Below are 17,692 nucleotides of genomic sequence, written 5' to 3'. Positions count from 1 at the left end.
CTGCAAGTTTTGTTTGCTAATTGTAATGAACTTAAAAGAGCTAATCCAGTCTTAGCTGTACCCTATACCTGATTTTTCTTGCTGATAGTTGAGATTATACAGGCTATTCCTTTTTCTTCCCTCTTTAGAACCAGTAAATTTTGCTAAAATGGAAGTGTGCAGAATTTCATTTTTATTTTAATGAACTGCTGCTGGGAGAGTCCTTCCCTTTTTGAACTCAATCACTTTGTCAGCTTGATTAGTCAAATTGCTGGTGAATCTATTACTCTTCTCCATAATCATGAGTGTGGTTGCATTATTAAACATCTTTCTCTGTCCTACACACAAGCAGAGTTCAAAGGGGTGAAGGAGAGCACCAACCCACAACAATTAGTAGCACAGTGGCTGAGAGAGCTCCCCTCAGATGGATGATGCTCCTAAATTGAAGTTTTGTATCATTTGAGAATGACTGCATCTCAGTGTTTGCCTTGCTGTAAAGGAGGATTTGCTTGAAGCTTAATTTCACTGTGCTGGTGATTGCTGCAGTAGCAGCCCCAGCTGTTGTTTTAATGCTTAGACAGCTACGGATGCATCAGTACTTGAGCTGACTGTCCTCTCTTTCCTATAAAGCCTGGACGTTTCACATCTCAGATATAAAAAAATCTGCTCCTTCTGGTTTTTTCCAAGGAAATTCCATTCCAGAGCTTTTCTGAAAAGTTTTGCTTTGGCAGGTTGGCATTTTCTAAAGTGAAAACGTATCTGAAGCATTTCCAAGTGACCCTGCAGATGCCTGAATTAAATTTCAGTTTTATCCCTGAACTTTCAAACACTGTATTTGTGTGTACATGACTTTGTTTTTTTATTGTGGTTTTTTTTTTTCTTTTTGTTGTTTGCTTTGTTTTTCCCCCCCAGCCACTCTTTCTAGGCAGAAGCACAAACCTGTGAACTATGAAGATTGTTCAGGCGGTGTGACAGCAAAAATGTCAAAAATACTCTTTGAGGCTTCTTCAGGACTCCTGGAGAACTTGGGAGTTGTCAGGGGAAAGTTACACCATTATGAACTTAGCTGTCTGGACAAACTTACTTGGCTGCCTAGACAAACAGAGTTTCTGTTTTATGAGGATTTTTGCATTTTTGAAACTACTAAAACATGATAGTAAAAAGGACTGTGAAACCTGTCACTAAATGGATGATGTCATTCAGGCAGCTACTAGGAAGGCTGGACAGGTCCCTGGAAGATGTGTTGATTCTATTCAGAAACTGTCGCTTGATGGAGAGCATCCTTAGGGAAAATTTATTTTCAAGGAAAAAGATCTACTAGGACACATTACACTCTTGCATGGGGGGCACAGCAGCAGGAGGTTACAGGCTCTGCTTTACTGTTAACAGTGAAAGGCTCATCTGCAACGTGGAGGTACCACATGATCTGATGTCACTGTGTTCTCCAGAGGTTCTGGTTCAAGGATTCAAGTGCAACAAGCACAAGCTTATTTCTTGTGTTTTATTTGTGGTGATGCCAGCTGTCACCAGCTGCAGGGTGCATGGAATTGGGCTACTGCTGAGAGTGCCGCTGAGACAGCATTACAGGTATTGCCTCTCTGCTTATTGTGCTGCTCTCCTGGAAAGCCCAAATGCCTCTGCCTGGTGCAGGAGCAACAAGAAATCCTCGTGGGATGCACACACAATAACCCCTCTCTCTCACAGAAAGCTGTTCCCACTGCATTCCTGTTGCTGCAGCAACTAGAAGTAAGAAGTCTGACTTGTCAGGGGCTTGCCCAATCTCCCCCAGCTCTGCCTTCCCTGCTTTCTGTGGGTTGGTCTGGCCCCAGATCTTGAACAGTGAGGCAGGAATATTTCAGTTTGCCCATGTGTCTGAGCAGTCCTTGGGCTGGCTGTGTGGGGAGGCATCAGTGAACCTTTTCTCTTGGGTGCCTGACACTTTTCTCTTCTGATTGACATGCCTCTCTTGAAGCCAGCTTAAAAAGTGTTTGCACTTGAAGCAAGTGGAGCAAATTCTAATTTGTCTGGAATGGGCCCTCCTGTTAAATGTTAAACTGACCTTTTCAAGAGAAATTTACTTGATAGTTCTAAGTGAAGCCCTGCTTTAAGCTAAACTTGTCACTACAACATGATTAAAATCACTTAAATGTACATCAGTTGCACATATTATTAATGGAAATTGAAATCAGCCTAAATGGTAACCATAAATTTTAAAACAGGGGGAAGAGGATGGAGACAGAAAAACTCATACATGATGTGAAGGTTAAGGTGCCCTATTCACCCAAAAATTAGATGCGTTGAACAGGGAACTTTATTCTGAAGCAGTGAAAAATCATCAACTACCTTTTTTTGGTGTATTTCCAGTCCTCCAATTCTCTCCTATTGCAAAGGGAAATTCAGTGCATTTTTGGCAGGAATTTGACCTGTGAAGACGTAGAAGGATCGGTCACAGTTGTCTGGTCTTATTTCACCTGCTGCAGGACCTTTAAGCAATAAATGAGTGGATTTCTGGCAGCGTGATAGGTGGTGAAGGGGTGTGTGTGTGTGCAGATAGTGCTGAAAGGGAGATTTGGGGGCATACCTGTGATCCATTAATGTCTGCTCCCCACTTGAACTGCACATTTAAAATCTTGCACCTGTTCTTGACTCCTTGCCTTCCCCACCACCCAGAGTCACAGCTGCAGTGTTTGGCTACCGTAGCAACTGTTACTTAAAGTGTCTGTTCTAATTGGGCACTAATAAATCAAAACTGAATTGAAGACCTTCCACTTACAGTCATTTATTAGTGACTTTCTATCACACAGCAGGATAGGACTTGGCAACCATCTCCCAGAGAAATGTCCAGGGACTTATGAAGGTCCTTTCTGAGGGTATCATCTTCATGTAGCTGTGTGACCTTTGTCACTCCAAGTGCAAATCGAACCTTTTGTAATTAATAACGCTTTTTCTACCAGCCTTGGCTTTCACACAGGTGAAATTAACATGGCTTTTTCCAGCTGTTTTGGGACATTGGGGGCTTATATGGCTTTAGTGGTCAAGTGTGAAATTTGGTTGGCAAAGCTGAAACTTTTTGAGCATGTTAGAAGACACACCTTTATTAAGGGCGTTGGTGGTGGCTGAGGATGACAGGTCTGTTACAAGAAGGTGGAAAGAATTTTCAGGTACTTGGCTGAGTTCCTGTTAGTAGCATTATTTTAATGACTAGATTGTATAATTAATGTCTTTATACACCCACATCTTTGGAAAGACCTTCCTTATCATTTTAATTCCAAATAAATTAAGAACAGTTGGCTTGTGGGGAAAGTAAGTCTTCTGGTCAATATTTTTTTTAAGAGACTTTAATGTAGGTTGTGAGTAGTGGACTAATATAGCCCATCAGTAAGGGTTTTAGTGTCAGGGACTCTTCTGAACATGTTTCAATATGCAGTCCTTATTTTCTTACAAACAGAAAATGTAATTAAAACAAGATGCTGCAATGCAGGGCAAAATAGTAACCTGATCTTGTACAAAATGTTTCTTATATGGAATTTACAGCCAAGCTTTAGCTTACTTTTATCTTTTAACTTACTTTTATCTTTTACCACTAACATAAAAGCAAATCCCATTTTATCTGTAGCTGTTGCTGACTTAAAGATGACTTTCAAAATCAAAGAACCCGAAGAGCTGAGCTCATTTCTAGACTGTCAGTCTGCAATTCCTCTATGCACAAATGCCGGTGTATCAGTTTGCTAATAGACTGTTTGAACAGCTCACCTTGACCACAGCTTGCTCTGTTCTTAACACACAGCACATGCTCCTGACCATTTTTTCCCGCAGAGTGATTGGGAGCATGCATTCTCCGCAGGCCTGGAAAACAGCATTAATCTTCTGCTGTGTACTTTCATTTCATTTCCTGTAAAAATCCATCTTCTGCTACTGGAGTTGACCTAAGGTTAGATGTCACAGGAACAAATTACTGTCACTTGCTCAATACCCCAAGAGTAGCTATAAATAGCAAGCTTTATAACCCCACCGATCCTTGAGATACATAGTGATAAATATGCTTCCACCAACCAAGAGATAAAAAATAAAGCTGCGTGGCTCTGGGTGGTGTTTATTATTTGAAGCTGACACAACTGGTAGAGATGCATCACTCAAATTGCTTTAAAAAGAAAAAAAAGTAACACTCATTGTATTTGTCTGCTTTAAAGCATTAATTAGTGATTCTTGGGTAGAGTAGTCCAGTAGCACAGCTTTTAGATCCAGCAACAACAAATTTCTTCTTAGGTACTGTGGTGTGGTAAGAGTCAAGCTAGCAGCTCATTGTGCTCACTGCTTGGACTCAGAGAATGAATTGAAAACCATTCCAGTGGAACAATTTTCTTCTGGGAAATGCAGCATTATTCAGATAAATCTTCTGCAATATTTTAAAAATGAAATCTTGACAGAAAATGTAGGAATAACCTGAAACTGAAAGTGTGTTTCATTTTGATTTTTCTCCTTGTTTCATTGGAGATTTTTTTCCTGTAGGGTGACAGCCAGACTGTGTTATAAAATATTCAATTGAATGGATAATGGTGACACTGGTACAAGTGAAATGAAACACTCCGAATTACTATTTTTTTAATTTAATCTCTTTCCCTCCTGTATTCTTACTCCATCCAGACTTTGGGAATAATGATATTTTAAAGCAAGGCAAAAAAAAAAAAAATTAGCATTGCCTAAGGGATGAGAATTGCATCTTCCAACTAACTTTAATAGGAATTAATGCATGAAGCACATTTTTAGCTGGTTTTAAAATGCTACTGGTCCTTAGGAGTTACTCCATTATAACAACTAAGGGGCTTGGACAGTGATTTTGACAATAATGTCTTGGGCTGTCTGGATCTTTTAAGCTTTCTAGCTGTTGATTTGCACTGGCAGGATAGAATGAAGATTGCGTATTGTGTTGCAAATGCTTGGATGGTGCTAGCCAGAAAATCTTTTCTCTGGCTTTTAGTACATACCCTGCAGAAGACCTGCAGTGCATTTATGGCTCAGTAAAACTGCTCCTTACTCTTAATTGGAGGTGGGCTAAAGCAGCTTTTTGGGTGTATAATGTGGCTGTGGATGCTCAGGCAGCTCTGCTGAACAAGTATCAAACTTTCTAACTGAGCTCAGCCTGCTGTGAGAGTTTTTCTAGCCAAGCTGCAGTGACCTCAGTGTTATGATGGGGTGGGAAGTGTAGGACATGTATGGTTGTCTCATCTCCCTGATTAATGGAAAAGCTTCCTGTTGCTCTGCCCTCAAGCTACAAAATCCATTAACAACCCCTTGGGGTGCCTGAAATTTATTCTGGCCATTACCATCAATTAGAAAGTTAATAGCGTGATGATTGCTGGGCTCCAGTCCCAGCTATTTGAGTGATTTACACCAGACTGGGGTGAAAATGGGAAGAATCAACACTCAAGGAACCACTTTATGAGCAAGAATTTGGCATTAAGGGTGTGCTGATGTCAGTATGCCCCTGTAAACATATGGCAAGAAGAATCATTAGTCATCCTCAATCCTAATTTAGAAGGCAGCTTTTGATTTAAACGTATGGAAGAGCGACTTTAATATCCGTCACAGCTAAGCTGAGGTTTGTTTTGTTGATGACCATAAGCCAGGCTGGGTCTGTGGGAATGGCTGCATTCTGAGTTGCAGTGTTGCAGGGTGTTCACCACCGTGATGAAGGAAGGGCAGAAATTTGCATTCTATCCTGTTTATTTGTTTTGACAAACAAGTCAGGTGGACAGGGAGATCTTCCAGACTGGTGCTCTTCCACTTATATTCCACTGATCCCCCAAAATTCCCCTAAGGTAGCAAGGAAAAAGCCTGTTGTCAGTAAACTTTCATTCCTTTCTTTGGGGTCTTTAACTCAAAATAATGTTGTGAAGGCAAATGGAAAAGTATTGAAAACCAGTACTATGGGCTTAGGGACAGAGAAAGTGCTTGGATCATACATACCATCAGATGAACAAGCATCAATAACCTGTCATCTTTTGGTATGTATTTGGTATCATATTTTTGTTGGTGTATATTAATTAGCCACCCAAAAAATGTGGAGTTACTGGTCCTTCCCACATGCATCTGGATGTTGTGGCACGAAATGACTCACAGAAAGAGCAGGAGAGATGGCACTAATGTTTCAGCCAGAGCACCACTCGAACCAGCCTCTTGAGCCTTTCACTGAGAGGGTCAAGTGGAGGTCTTGCTTTGATGGCTATTCCTTTGTTTCTCACTGCTGGCTTTCACCCAGCACTGGATTAGAATAGCTGAAGGGGTTGTGATTGCCAGCCTCCCTGTGCTGCTCTTGACTTAGGCTGCTTTAGTCAGTGAGGGACTGGAGATGAGTCTTTGAGGCCTCAGGGAGATGAGGAGCTGAAAGGGAGATTTGATGGGGAAAGTTCTGGAAAGTCACCCACTCTGCTGCTCTGAGGAGAGGGAACCAATGGAGAGGGAAGACCCAGTTCCTTCCCCTTATCAGTGGCAAACACCAGCCTTGCTGGGAGTCTGGCAACCAGGCAAAATAGGTGGAAAGTCCACAGTTATTCTTCAGAAATCCTCTGTCCTTGACATTCTATACCCTTTCCCAGAGCTAATCCTGCAAGTGGTCATTTAGCACAGCAGAGAGGGGTTCCAGAATGTGGGTGACGCCCCAAAACAGGGTTGCCCATAGGAAACAGTGGATTTACAGTCTACTCCTGCAAAACAGTGCCTTGGAAATACTTCTAGAACAGAGTCCAGTCACATCTCAGTGGATTATTTTTCACACAAAAGCTCGGTAATTGTACACTTGAAATAAAAATCTTCATGTCTTGCATTCTGACAGCAAAGATCCTTCTGACTTCCTGGAAGCAGTTGCTTCCAAGCAAGGGCAAATTGATCATTGAAGCTGTCCAGTTTCATGTTTATGATGGTGCATCTCCATAGTAAATAGTTTGGATTTACATAAGAGTGTGATCAGGATGTGATCTCTGATCAGCTAGCAAAGGAGTGGGGAATCTGAATATGGATTTTATCAACTGCCAGAATCTTCTGTTCTTAGCCTGCTGACATGAGAAACCATTGCACTGTACAGTTAAAGGATGTTTGTCCATCAAACAAGATAGGACAGGCATCTAAAATTAGAAAAGCAGTAAAAGGAGGAGGGGAAAAGTGCATCATTCCCATCTAATCCAAATTTGATCTTTTTTCAGGCTAAAATACTTGATTTTGCTCTTTTCTTTGGGTATCCAACCTTTATGCAACAATGTCTCTGAAGCCTGAAGATAAAAAGCCCTTCTCCACAATACAGCAGAATGTTACTTCTGCTAAAAAAGGCAGTGACATCAGAAACTGATATTTCAAAAATCTTTTGATGACATCTTACAAGCACAGAATGTCTCTAAATTTTTTCACATGAAAGTTTGTTCTGAGTTATTGTTCCAAGGCTAGTTTGGTAAGATAGGAGGGTTTGAAATACATGTCACCCAGAGCTAAAACAGATACATCTCTATTGGTGTTTTAGCTTTACCTCATCATATTTTTGATTCTGTACTACTGATTATCTGTGCCCCTTTGGTCAGTTTGGGACAACTGTCCTGGCTATGCTTCCTCCCAGCTTTTTGTGCTCTTCCTCACTGACACTAAACAATCCTTGACTTAGGGTAAGTTACCAAAACGTTTGTGCGTTATCAACGTTATTCTCATACTGAATCCAACACAGAACACTGTACCAGCTGCTAAGGAGAAATGACCTCTATTCCAGCCAAAATCAGGATAATGGTTCTCATTCATGTGCTACCCTGATTATTACAGGAACTCTTCTTTCCCTGTCCTTGCATTTGACAGTCATGTGTCTTGCTGCTGTCTAGTGCTGTGCATTATGGTGGATTTGCTCTTCTGTCTTGTCCAACTGGAAACTCTTGCACTTTCATCATAATTGACCATTTCCTTCACCTTTCATCTGACAAAGATGAGAGTAAGAAATAACCTCACCCTGACTGCACGATTTCCTTTCATCCCATACAACCTGTCTTGTCTCCCATTGGAATATTCCCACTGCCATCATCCCATGACTTCTGAAGCAATTGACCAAATTCTTATTACCTTGGCAGAGGAACAGGTATTCTCTGCTCCCATAGGTTGGTAACCTGAGTTACTAACTCTCCACTGAAACAGCATGGAAGGCAATAGGCAAATTGATTTTTCTTCAACCATTATTTGAAGGAGAAACAAGCATCTGTGTTGCCTACAGATTATGTCTCATGGCCCTCTCACTCCCCTATTTTCTTTCTTTCTAAATTGGGTAATATTTTGAAAAAATATCCAACACAATATGTAGACTGGGGATTGGATGATAAAATATGAGCTGCTTTTCCTGCTTGTCACATCTTTAAATTATTTATAGCAATAATCAGCTGAACTATATTAAGCCAAAAATTACAAGAAATTTCAGTGTGTAGGTTTCTATTCATTTAGATTACTCCAAATAAAAGTTGATTGAAAATGAAAAGAAGAAAATTGAATTACTTTAACTGATTATGCAGAAAAATGTCAATTTAATAGTTTCTTATTGTTTCTTTGTAATTTTTTTTACTCCCTCTCCAAGTCTTTTTGGTGGCTTTTGCAGGTGGGAAACTTCATTTTGTGATGAGAAAATTCTTCCCATGAGAGGAAAAAATACACATTTCATTAAACTCATAGAAATTTATGACTTAATTTCTAGTAAAATCTACAGTCACAACTCAGACTGGAAGCAAAATATTTTCAAAATGAAGGTTTTAATCTGTTTTAAAATGCCTATTTAAAGTGTTTTTAATTTTGTATTTCATCATTTTGCCATTGATAGCAAGACTTTTTCCAATCCTTATTTGCACACACAAAACCCCAGAAAATTACAAGTGTCAGGATGGAGTGGGAAGATGGTGGAGCCTGAGGGGACTTGAATTTGGCTCTGTCACAGACTTCCTTCAAATGCAGGATTAATTATCTTGTCTTTCCCTCTGTTTCCCCACCTAGAGAGTGGGAACAGTCCTATTTGCCAGCCCGCTGAGGGCCTCATGAGAAAAAAGTAGTAAGAAATGTGTTCACTTAGGCCATGAGACATGTGGGTCCCTTGAGTTTTGAAATATCTTATTTTTCTTTACTCTGGAAATGTCTATACATTTAATTTCAACTTCCTGGATAAATTTGAAGTGTTTTAGTGTTGTGACATGCGCAGTGCTGTTACAGATTTTTAAAGAAATGCTGACCAGCTGTTTGGCTTGTCCCTGCTGTCAGACCACTGCCCTCTTGAACCAAACTCTTCCGATACTCTTATGAAACCCTTTTCTACATGGAAATTCTGTCCAAGGACACAGAACTTCCTGTGTTTACATCTTGCAATTGCTCTTCCAGGTGGGATTGTAAAACTCCATTCAAAATGTGTCAGTCTCCATAAGCTAAGCAAACAGATCCCATTAGAAATGTGAAAAGCCTTGGGGAATTATTTATACAATGAATTAAAAAGACAGACAGTGGTGAGAAGTGTCCTGGTGAAGCAAAGTAATTTGCAAAGCAAGAGTAACTTTCTGTGAAAATAAAGAATGAATTTAAAAAAAAAAAAGTTTCACCCTAAGAAACTGAGATGAGGCATTAGTACTTTCTGGAAAAAATACCAGGGTCACACATGAAGGAGTTAAATCAAAAGAGGCATTAGACCAGAAGTGATATCTATCAGTGCCTTGTGAAAAGCTAACAGGAGGAACATGTGAACATAAATGGCTAGCTGTTGAAGAAGACGTTGACATTACTAGCTTTTGTGAAACATGGTGGTATGACAAAAATCAATGGGAAACTTTACTACCTGGCTATGAAACCAAAGTAAAGCGTTTCAATTTAAGGGATGAAGGAATACCACCTCAACCTCAAAGTCTCCCCAGAAAAAAAGAGTGCAAGAGTCAACAACTGTACAGCAAAGTTTACAAACAGGCTTAAAACATGGCAAACAGGATTACAAATTTGCTCCAGAATTACCAGCTCCAGTATTTTTCACATTCAGACATGAAAGATCATTTTAATGTCTTTATTCCTTATTCAAAAACTTGTTTGTTTGAAAGCCTTTTGTAAGTGCAGCTTGTGGCTCTGCAGTTCTGCCTTCTGTGATCTGAAAGGCTTCTTTCCAAAAATCTGTTCTTGTAGAGATTAATATGATAGCAACTGGCAAATCTTGTGCTCACCTGACCATTCCCTTTGGAGGCAAACCAGGTGGCAAACTCAGTTATGTGGGAGGTTGGAACACAAGATCTAATAGTCATTGCTTAACTTAAAAATACCTGGCTTGTGCCAGGGATAAATTCATGTGCAGAGGGAGAAAAAGGGCAGAGCCCATCTCTTCACACAGCTCCTGGTCAGACAGGCTGCCCTGCTCTGCTGCTCACTGATCACATCACAGCTGCTTCTGGTCCTGCCTCCCAGGGCCGGCTGGCACTTGGACCACAGTTAGAGCAGCAAATTCAACTGTGGAGGAAAGAGGGGAATAAGGACATGAAACACAGTGTTCTCATGGTGGATTTGGGGGAAGCAGTCAAGTTAATGTGTGAAAACCAGGCGTGACTGGTGGGAGAAGAAAAAAAAGCAAATGGTGCCAATTACAGTGATTGCTTCTTAATGATGTGTGTTATAACAAGTAACCTAATCTGTTAACATGGGAAGAAAGCTGTACTCTAATAAGCAGGAGACATGAGACAGCTTAAAGTCTGCAAGTAATGTTTTTCTTTTTTGTCATGGAGTGTTCCAGAAAGATCTTGATGCAAAAAAAAAAAACCCCTCTTGACCAAATGATCAACTGTTCGATTCTTCAGGTCTTCATCATCTTACGTAAAATAACTACAGTCAGCCTTAAGTTTATAACAAAGGAGAAAACTAGGGGATGTATTTAATCTCTATATTCAAACTGACAGTACTCTGAATGTCAGGCTCTGCTTCTTGAGAAAGAAGAAAATTTCCATAGGGTTCATGTTGCTGGTTGATTCAGAATGCCTATTATAATTGTGAAATATTGGTAGGAATGGATTGAGATATATTCATGACAGTAGGTGGACTAATGGAATTCAGGGACTTTATTTAAAATGTGCAGGAGTTTATTATAATACTGTAATAGAAATGTCATTTACCCTGACGGGAGAAGAGGGAAAAACCCTGTCAATGAATAATAATGAAGTTGTTTAAATGTCAGCTTTCTTGCAAATAGTTTGCAAAATAGAAATCATGCCACATGTTTCTAGTTTTGTTTTAATTTATTACTGGGAAAATCAGAGCTTCAATCCCATAATTTTGGTACTTTTTTATATTGTGAAATGAGCTAGTGATCATGAAAATGTTTATCTTCTTGCATTGTCTTCCACTTCACTGAAAACATAGGGAGTTGGATTTTAAACAGCTACTGGTAAAATTTGGGATTTAATGATAGCAATTGCAACTAATATGGTGGGACAAATGTGAAGTTCAGAACTGAGTCTAAATATTTTATTTTCTGAATATTATTCTTCTTCTATCATTTGCATTTCAGTGACTTCCACAATGTAAGACTCACATCCCCCTTCTCCCCCCGAACAGTTTGAGAAACCATTGCAACACGCATCTACACAAGACACAATAAAATAGGGCTTCCTGTTCACTCATTTACATGTAGTTATTTCATTAGCTGTAGCTATTTAGAAAGCAGAGTTTAATTTTTGTGTTTTAAGCTTGACATGTCCTGGGTGTAGTCCTTTCTGATGATTTATCTGGGCATTTTCTTGCTCCTGTCATGGATGGACTAAAATTGATTTCTCTCTGCAGAACTTCAGAGGAGCAGCCTTCCACACAAAATGTGGAGAGGTTGGTTGCTACATATCCTTTGCCCTTCAGATAACTGGGGTTGAAGTTGGTGATCCTACTCTGTCATTAGTGCCTACACCCTGCTGAGGTGCATCTGTCTTTTGCAGCACTTCCAGGTTAGGCTGGCTTCCTGGGCCATGCAATGGCTGATGCGTTTTCATGCGTTAGGAGTCTCATGCTGCTTTATAACACCCATTTATTAAGACAAACAAATAGCTCGTTATGTAGGCTACTAATCAGTGCTGGCTTGTATACATATATGTATGTAATAGCAATAAGATGAATGCAGGTTGGTGATACCCCTGGTTAGATCCCAGCAGAGACTTCCCATGGATGCAGTGTTTCCTTTGATCTAATTCTTTTTTTCCACTGCTCTGCAAATGTATATATTACCATTTCTTTGTGTTAAAACAGTTATGGATGCCTATCTGCTGTTGTATATATAATGTTTGCCTCCCCATTAAAATTAAGGGTATTTGTAAAGTGGTACAAAAGTAAAAATTGGTAACTGGGAAGGTAGAAGGACTGGCTATTGTCAGTTTAGAACACGAAAATGAGAGTAAGATCTAATAGTAGCTCCTTCGATTGCTTGCGAATGCGTTCATCTGAAAAAAAATATTTTTCTAAGCCTTTAAATCTTTCAGTTTCTTTTATAGATGTTGACAGAAGCACAGGCTTCCATCTGTATAGAGTGTTACCTGTAAATAAAGCTATGAATGCAAAACAATTGCCTAGAGATTTGAAGTAAGAAGTGGCTGGCAATTCTGAGATTACCATTTGCAATAGGATGTTGACATAAGTTTGCCTGTGTTGTGGCAGGGGTATTGGCTGCCTTTCTTGAACAATTTCAAAGCAAGCTTTATGTCTCAGATTTTCTTTGCTCCTATCCACTTTAGAAAGATCCCATTTTGAATTCACTGTCACTGGTGTATGAGAAAAAGCAGCATTATTTTGTTAATATATTTTTCCTAACTCAGCAGGTCAGATTTACTCCTTACAATCTTTGTATGTCTTTGTCAGCTCAAACTTCACAAAGGGTAGGTTTTGGGGTTTAGGCAGAGAGCAGCAGAAATACTCACTTTTGAGAAGACTGGGTGGTGAGGTGGGGCAAGTTAGCGAAGTGGAGCTGCAGCCCTTGGCCAGGCTGTGTTCAGCATCTTGCTGTGGATCCCCTTACCTGGATGCTGGAGCATCTCTGAAATATTTGGTAACAGAAACAACCATAACAGTATCCTACTCCTCAGTCCACTGAGGAAATAGCTCAGTTAGTTTCTATGTGCTCCTGAGAGAGATGACCTTATAAAGGCAAAGCTCAGTCAGCAGGTGATGTTAATGTTCTAAACACCAAAGGTCATACATGCACATGGGAGGGCATGGGTTTATTGGAGGAAAGGAGAAATCTATGGATATTAAACCATAGGGCAATTGTTATATGAGCAGGCAGATACATGCAAAGGCTTCTATAAAGTTTCTAAATAGAAAGACTCAACTTTAATGCAGATTCACGTTTTAGTGCAATTCATCTTTCATGGATAAAACCCTAGGCTGCTGTTTTCTTGTTTTGTTCATGTACTGACTGCAAAATCTGAAATCCCAGAATCTGAAATATGAATGTAGGTATGGTACTTGATTCAGAAATGTACCACACTCCATACGCCACCAAAAAAAAAAAGAGTAAGCATTAAAGGTCTTAAATGCCTTTGTGAATTTAGCCACTGTTGGAGCCCTGATAGGAGAGAACTTGCAAAAATTGGGTGCCGAGATTTTACTTTAGAATGTCTGGTTTTGGAGGGCACAGCAAAAGGGAAAATTCATGTTACTGCTTGCAAGTGAAGTTCTGTATGGGCCCATTTGTACATGTTACAGGTGAGATATAGGAATATGTTATGCTTTTGAATGTCTGTTACCCAGATACATGTCCCTTTCTGCAATTTATGGGCACCAACTGTACTGGTTTGGGCTGATTATCTAAATCCCTGGGATACTGGGACAGAATTCAGGCAAGTATGAGCTGCATAATGAACAAAACCTCTGCTGATGCTTGATCCTGCTTCTGGTCCCATGTGAAGTGTAGCTCCTACAGGAACACTGGACAGTCTCATTTGTTCACTTATTTTGTTCTTCCCCAAGACACGTAGTCAGTGTTTTTATGGGCAACACTCATTTCAGAAATGCTTCATTTTCTCTACTGGACAGTGGCTTTTAAAGCAAGAATAAAATGCATGTGTCCATCCTCTCTGCTAGTCAGTGTCAGAGAAGGTACTTTGGAATACACTGAGATAAGCCATCTTAACAAAACTAAGCTTGGAGTGTATGATGAACTGATAACCTTAGTCTCTTGCTGTCTGCTGTTTGGCATCTCTGACAATCATTATCATCTTCTATATGCAGAATGTATTTCCTATTGTACATATTTAAGATGCTTTGGGAAGATGCTGGTTTAATTTTTCCTAATCTAATTTAAATGCAAATTATCAACACTCACATGATATTGTGTGTATATAATTAAGTATCATTATATACTACATGAATCATTGAAAAAGCTCTAGAGAGCCATTCCGCTATTTAAAGCATGACTTACATTGAAAAGCTGCCAAGTGACTTGTGGTTTTGTGATTAAGTGTTTGTACTTATAAGAATCTCTCTTGAATTGTAGGTCCACAGATTATGGGACAACATATGAGAAACTGAATGATAAAGTTGGTCTGAAGACTATTTTGAGCTACTTGTATGTTTGCCCAACAAACAAACGTAAGGTAGGTGATGATGTGGTTAGCTCCTTTTGGCTTTATGATGCTATTTCTGTCCTGGAGATCTCTTCCAATTTTTTCAATGTCTGTTACTATTTAAATGGCAGGAATTTCTCTGTCACTCTTGCCTTGAAAAAATGCGTGGCTTTAGTACCACCTATACCTGTTACCAGTAATACTTGAGGGAAAGATGGCCATTAAATGGATTGGCGTCACATGTACCGTGCATGTAATTGTTTGCTCACCTTCTGGATGGTGTTGATTTTGTTGTCTGAAAGGGAGAGAGACTCGTTAAAATGGCAGAAATGCATCTACAGTGACCAGATTGTATATAACATTATCTGTCTTTTAAGTGCTCCCAATAGTGAACTGAACAGGATTTGACAAATTCCTGCAGAGAAAATGCCTTAGAACCTCAGAAGGTTTTAATCATTCAGACACCTACTGACTAACAATTTCCTATGAATTTATAATGCTGACATACTCATGAAAGGAATCTGGATGCCTTTTTTGAGACACATTTTTGACAAAATTTTTCGTTTTCTACTCCTTGGTTTTCAGTCCTTGTGCATAGTTCGAGTCACTACAGGCAAAACTGAATTGCATTGGCAGAAAGTGTTAGTAAAGAGTCACCTCTAAAGGAGGCTGGGTGTATTTGGCCAGCTGAGGTCACTACAATGCTGTTCTCACTATACTGAAACAATTAAGTGTTCTTTAAGACGGACTGTGAAAGGAAGAGGGAGCTGTCCTAACCAGAGAGGACAATGCTTGGCAGTTTAAATTGCAATTAAATGGCCCCAAATTAGTGGAGGGATGTCATCTCATTGCAGCTGACCCTTAGGATGATATGAAGCTCTTCCCTAGGAGCTAAAGAATGAAATTAGCAGATCACTTAAATGTCCTTCAGCATGCTTGTTAAGCCAAGTGAAGTGCAGGCTGGTGCTGAACAGCCTTTATCACCTCTGGCTGCATCCTGCACCCTCTCACTCCCTGCCTTTCTCTGCCACCCTTGTTTGTATAGCCATCTGATGAGCTGGATCCAGGACTGACCTGCCTGAAGACTAATCCCTTTCCAGCTCAAAAACTAAGTAGATGAAAGTAAAATAGCTTTTAGGCAGAAGTGCGGAACCATCTTTTCTGGCAGAAGTCTGGTGTAAAGTTGGCCTACAATCAATACGGGACAGTGCCAGAGGAAAGCTGCAACACCTGCGATGAGAGGACCTATGTCATGGTCTAAGATTGAATTTTTCAGAGTTTATTTCAGCAGGAGCAGAGTTAGGCTTGCAGGGAGAACTTTTGGAGGCCCTGCTCATGCTGTTTCTATAGAGTATCAGGCCATTCCATCAATGAACATTTAATTTTAGACACCCATATAGTTCCCCAAGGCTAAGAGGGCACAGGGAAGAAAGTGTAGAGCTACCTTATGTTTCCACACTAAGAGTACTTCTACAGTGAAAGCAAAAATACTAAAAGTCAAGGTCTTTATTATGCTTGTTGGGGAATGAAAAGGAAGGAAACATATTTATAAATTTTGCCACCAAGGAAAAATCTATGGATCCTGGGACCTGATCCCCTCTCCTCCCTTGAAATTCTGATAACACTTTCAGAAATTCTGGTCATTTTGAAAGTTGTATCAAGTTTCACTAATCTGGGCTGGGTGGATGGCTGCAGAAGTACTTTTAAAAGGTGCAACTCAACTACTCTAAACTCCATGAATTTTATAAAACTCGTATTCTTCATATGAAGGGTTTATACACTGCTGCAGTTAGTGCTGGGCAAATGCTAACAGTGTATTTTCCCTAAATATTAGCTATATGTGGTGATTTCTCTGACTGCACCCGTAGCCTTCGATGTCCTTTGTTCCACAAGGCCTGCCTTAGCAGAGAGAAAAGGCTTCTTCAGTAGTGGAAAAGAAATGGTGCATTTTTCATCTTGAAGTTACTGGATGAGAGACCTTGCTACAGCAGTGATCCATAAGGGGGGTCAGCATGTACTTAACTTACTGAAGTTGCCTTGTTTTGGGAAAAAAAAAATTATTTTAGCACATATTTAACTTTCAGGAGTAGTTCCATTGAAACAGAAGGTAAATTTTGAACTTAGCTGACTCAGGACTGATTGCTTGTCATGAAAAAAGCAAGTGTACCATTTATGGAAGTCTTGTCTTTTCTTTGCAAAGCAGAACAGTTAGAACAGTGAATGGTAGAATGCATGTTATTGGATTTATTAAAATAATTGATAGCTTTGTTCATGAATTTCTGATTATTTTCACATTCTGGAAAAGAACAAACAGCATGTGTTGAATAAATTGTTTGTTGTAATTTATTTGCTCTTCTCTATCTAGAAAAAAAATGGGTCTATAAATACCCAGTATTTGCAGAGCTTCCCACAGCCCATGAATGCCAATTTATTTCTAAAAGCTTTTGACTTCCAATTCTTGTCTCTTTATTGAACAAAATTAAATCCTTTAACCAGACATTGCAGGCAATGTCATATTGCAAAAGGGTGCTTGGAAACAAAAAATTAGAACAAAGTCAACCATTATTTACAATTTAAGCTGACAACCTATTGCTGTTGCTTGGCGTTTTTCTGAATTACAATATTTACTGAAGGAAATGACAGAAAGTGGTTACTAACATAGTAATGTGTAAGTCTTGGCAAAGAGAAGTGGAAACATTTTTTAGAATTCTTTTCCTTTTACTGAATTACTGTGCTACCTGGTCGTATGACTGATGACACAGATCGGGGTAAAAAGTGTACCACATGGATCTTGCCAAAGACACAGAGCCTGTTTGAGTATTTGTCAACAAGTCTCCGGAAGAGGTATGTGCAATGTGCAATAAATCCCTAGGCTTAGGTATGTCAACATTGGTTTATTTGTTAAGTTCATAGAGCCTTTTGCAATGAGAAAAAAAAAAAAATTTGAATGCTTCTACATGAAGAAATACTGTTTCAGAATAATGCTGATGGGTTACAAACTAAACTAAAATAGAAATCCAAGTTGATACCTTGAAATTACATTTTCACAGAAGTGTGTCATTCATTTTCCTAGAAACTCACATGCACTAAGGTTTACAGTGTTTCTCTATAAAAGCCTTTCAGATAGGTTATGTTTACTCATT

General features: G+C 39.5%; 1 protein-coding gene across 4 annotated transcripts in view; it reads left to right on the top strand.

The window, feature by feature from the left end:
- The window catches only part of LOC121660173 (VPS10 domain-containing receptor SorCS1-like), a 264,051-nt gene that overhangs the window by 103,419 nt on the left and 142,940 nt on the right, over window positions 1–17,692 (top strand). For all 4 annotated transcript variants that reach the window (XM_042019278.1, XM_042019275.1, XM_042019277.1 and 1 more), the window contains exon 3: window positions 14,480–14,579. In XM_042019278.1, coding sequence (XP_041875212.1) covers window positions 14,480–14,579 — 100 coding nt within the window. The remainder of the gene's footprint in view (window positions 1–14,479; window positions 14,580–17,692) is intronic.

Source organism: Corvus kubaryi, unplaced genomic scaffold (assembly GCF_017639235.1).
Source record: "Corvus kubaryi isolate FWS band 111438036 unplaced genomic scaffold, C.kubaryi_AGA036_p1.0 138, whole genome shotgun sequence".
Taxonomy (NCBI): domain Eukaryota; kingdom Metazoa; phylum Chordata; class Aves; order Passeriformes; family Corvidae; genus Corvus; species Corvus kubaryi.
Note: the sequence above shows the minus strand (reverse complement) of the source record. Positions and strands in the feature narration are given on the sequence as shown.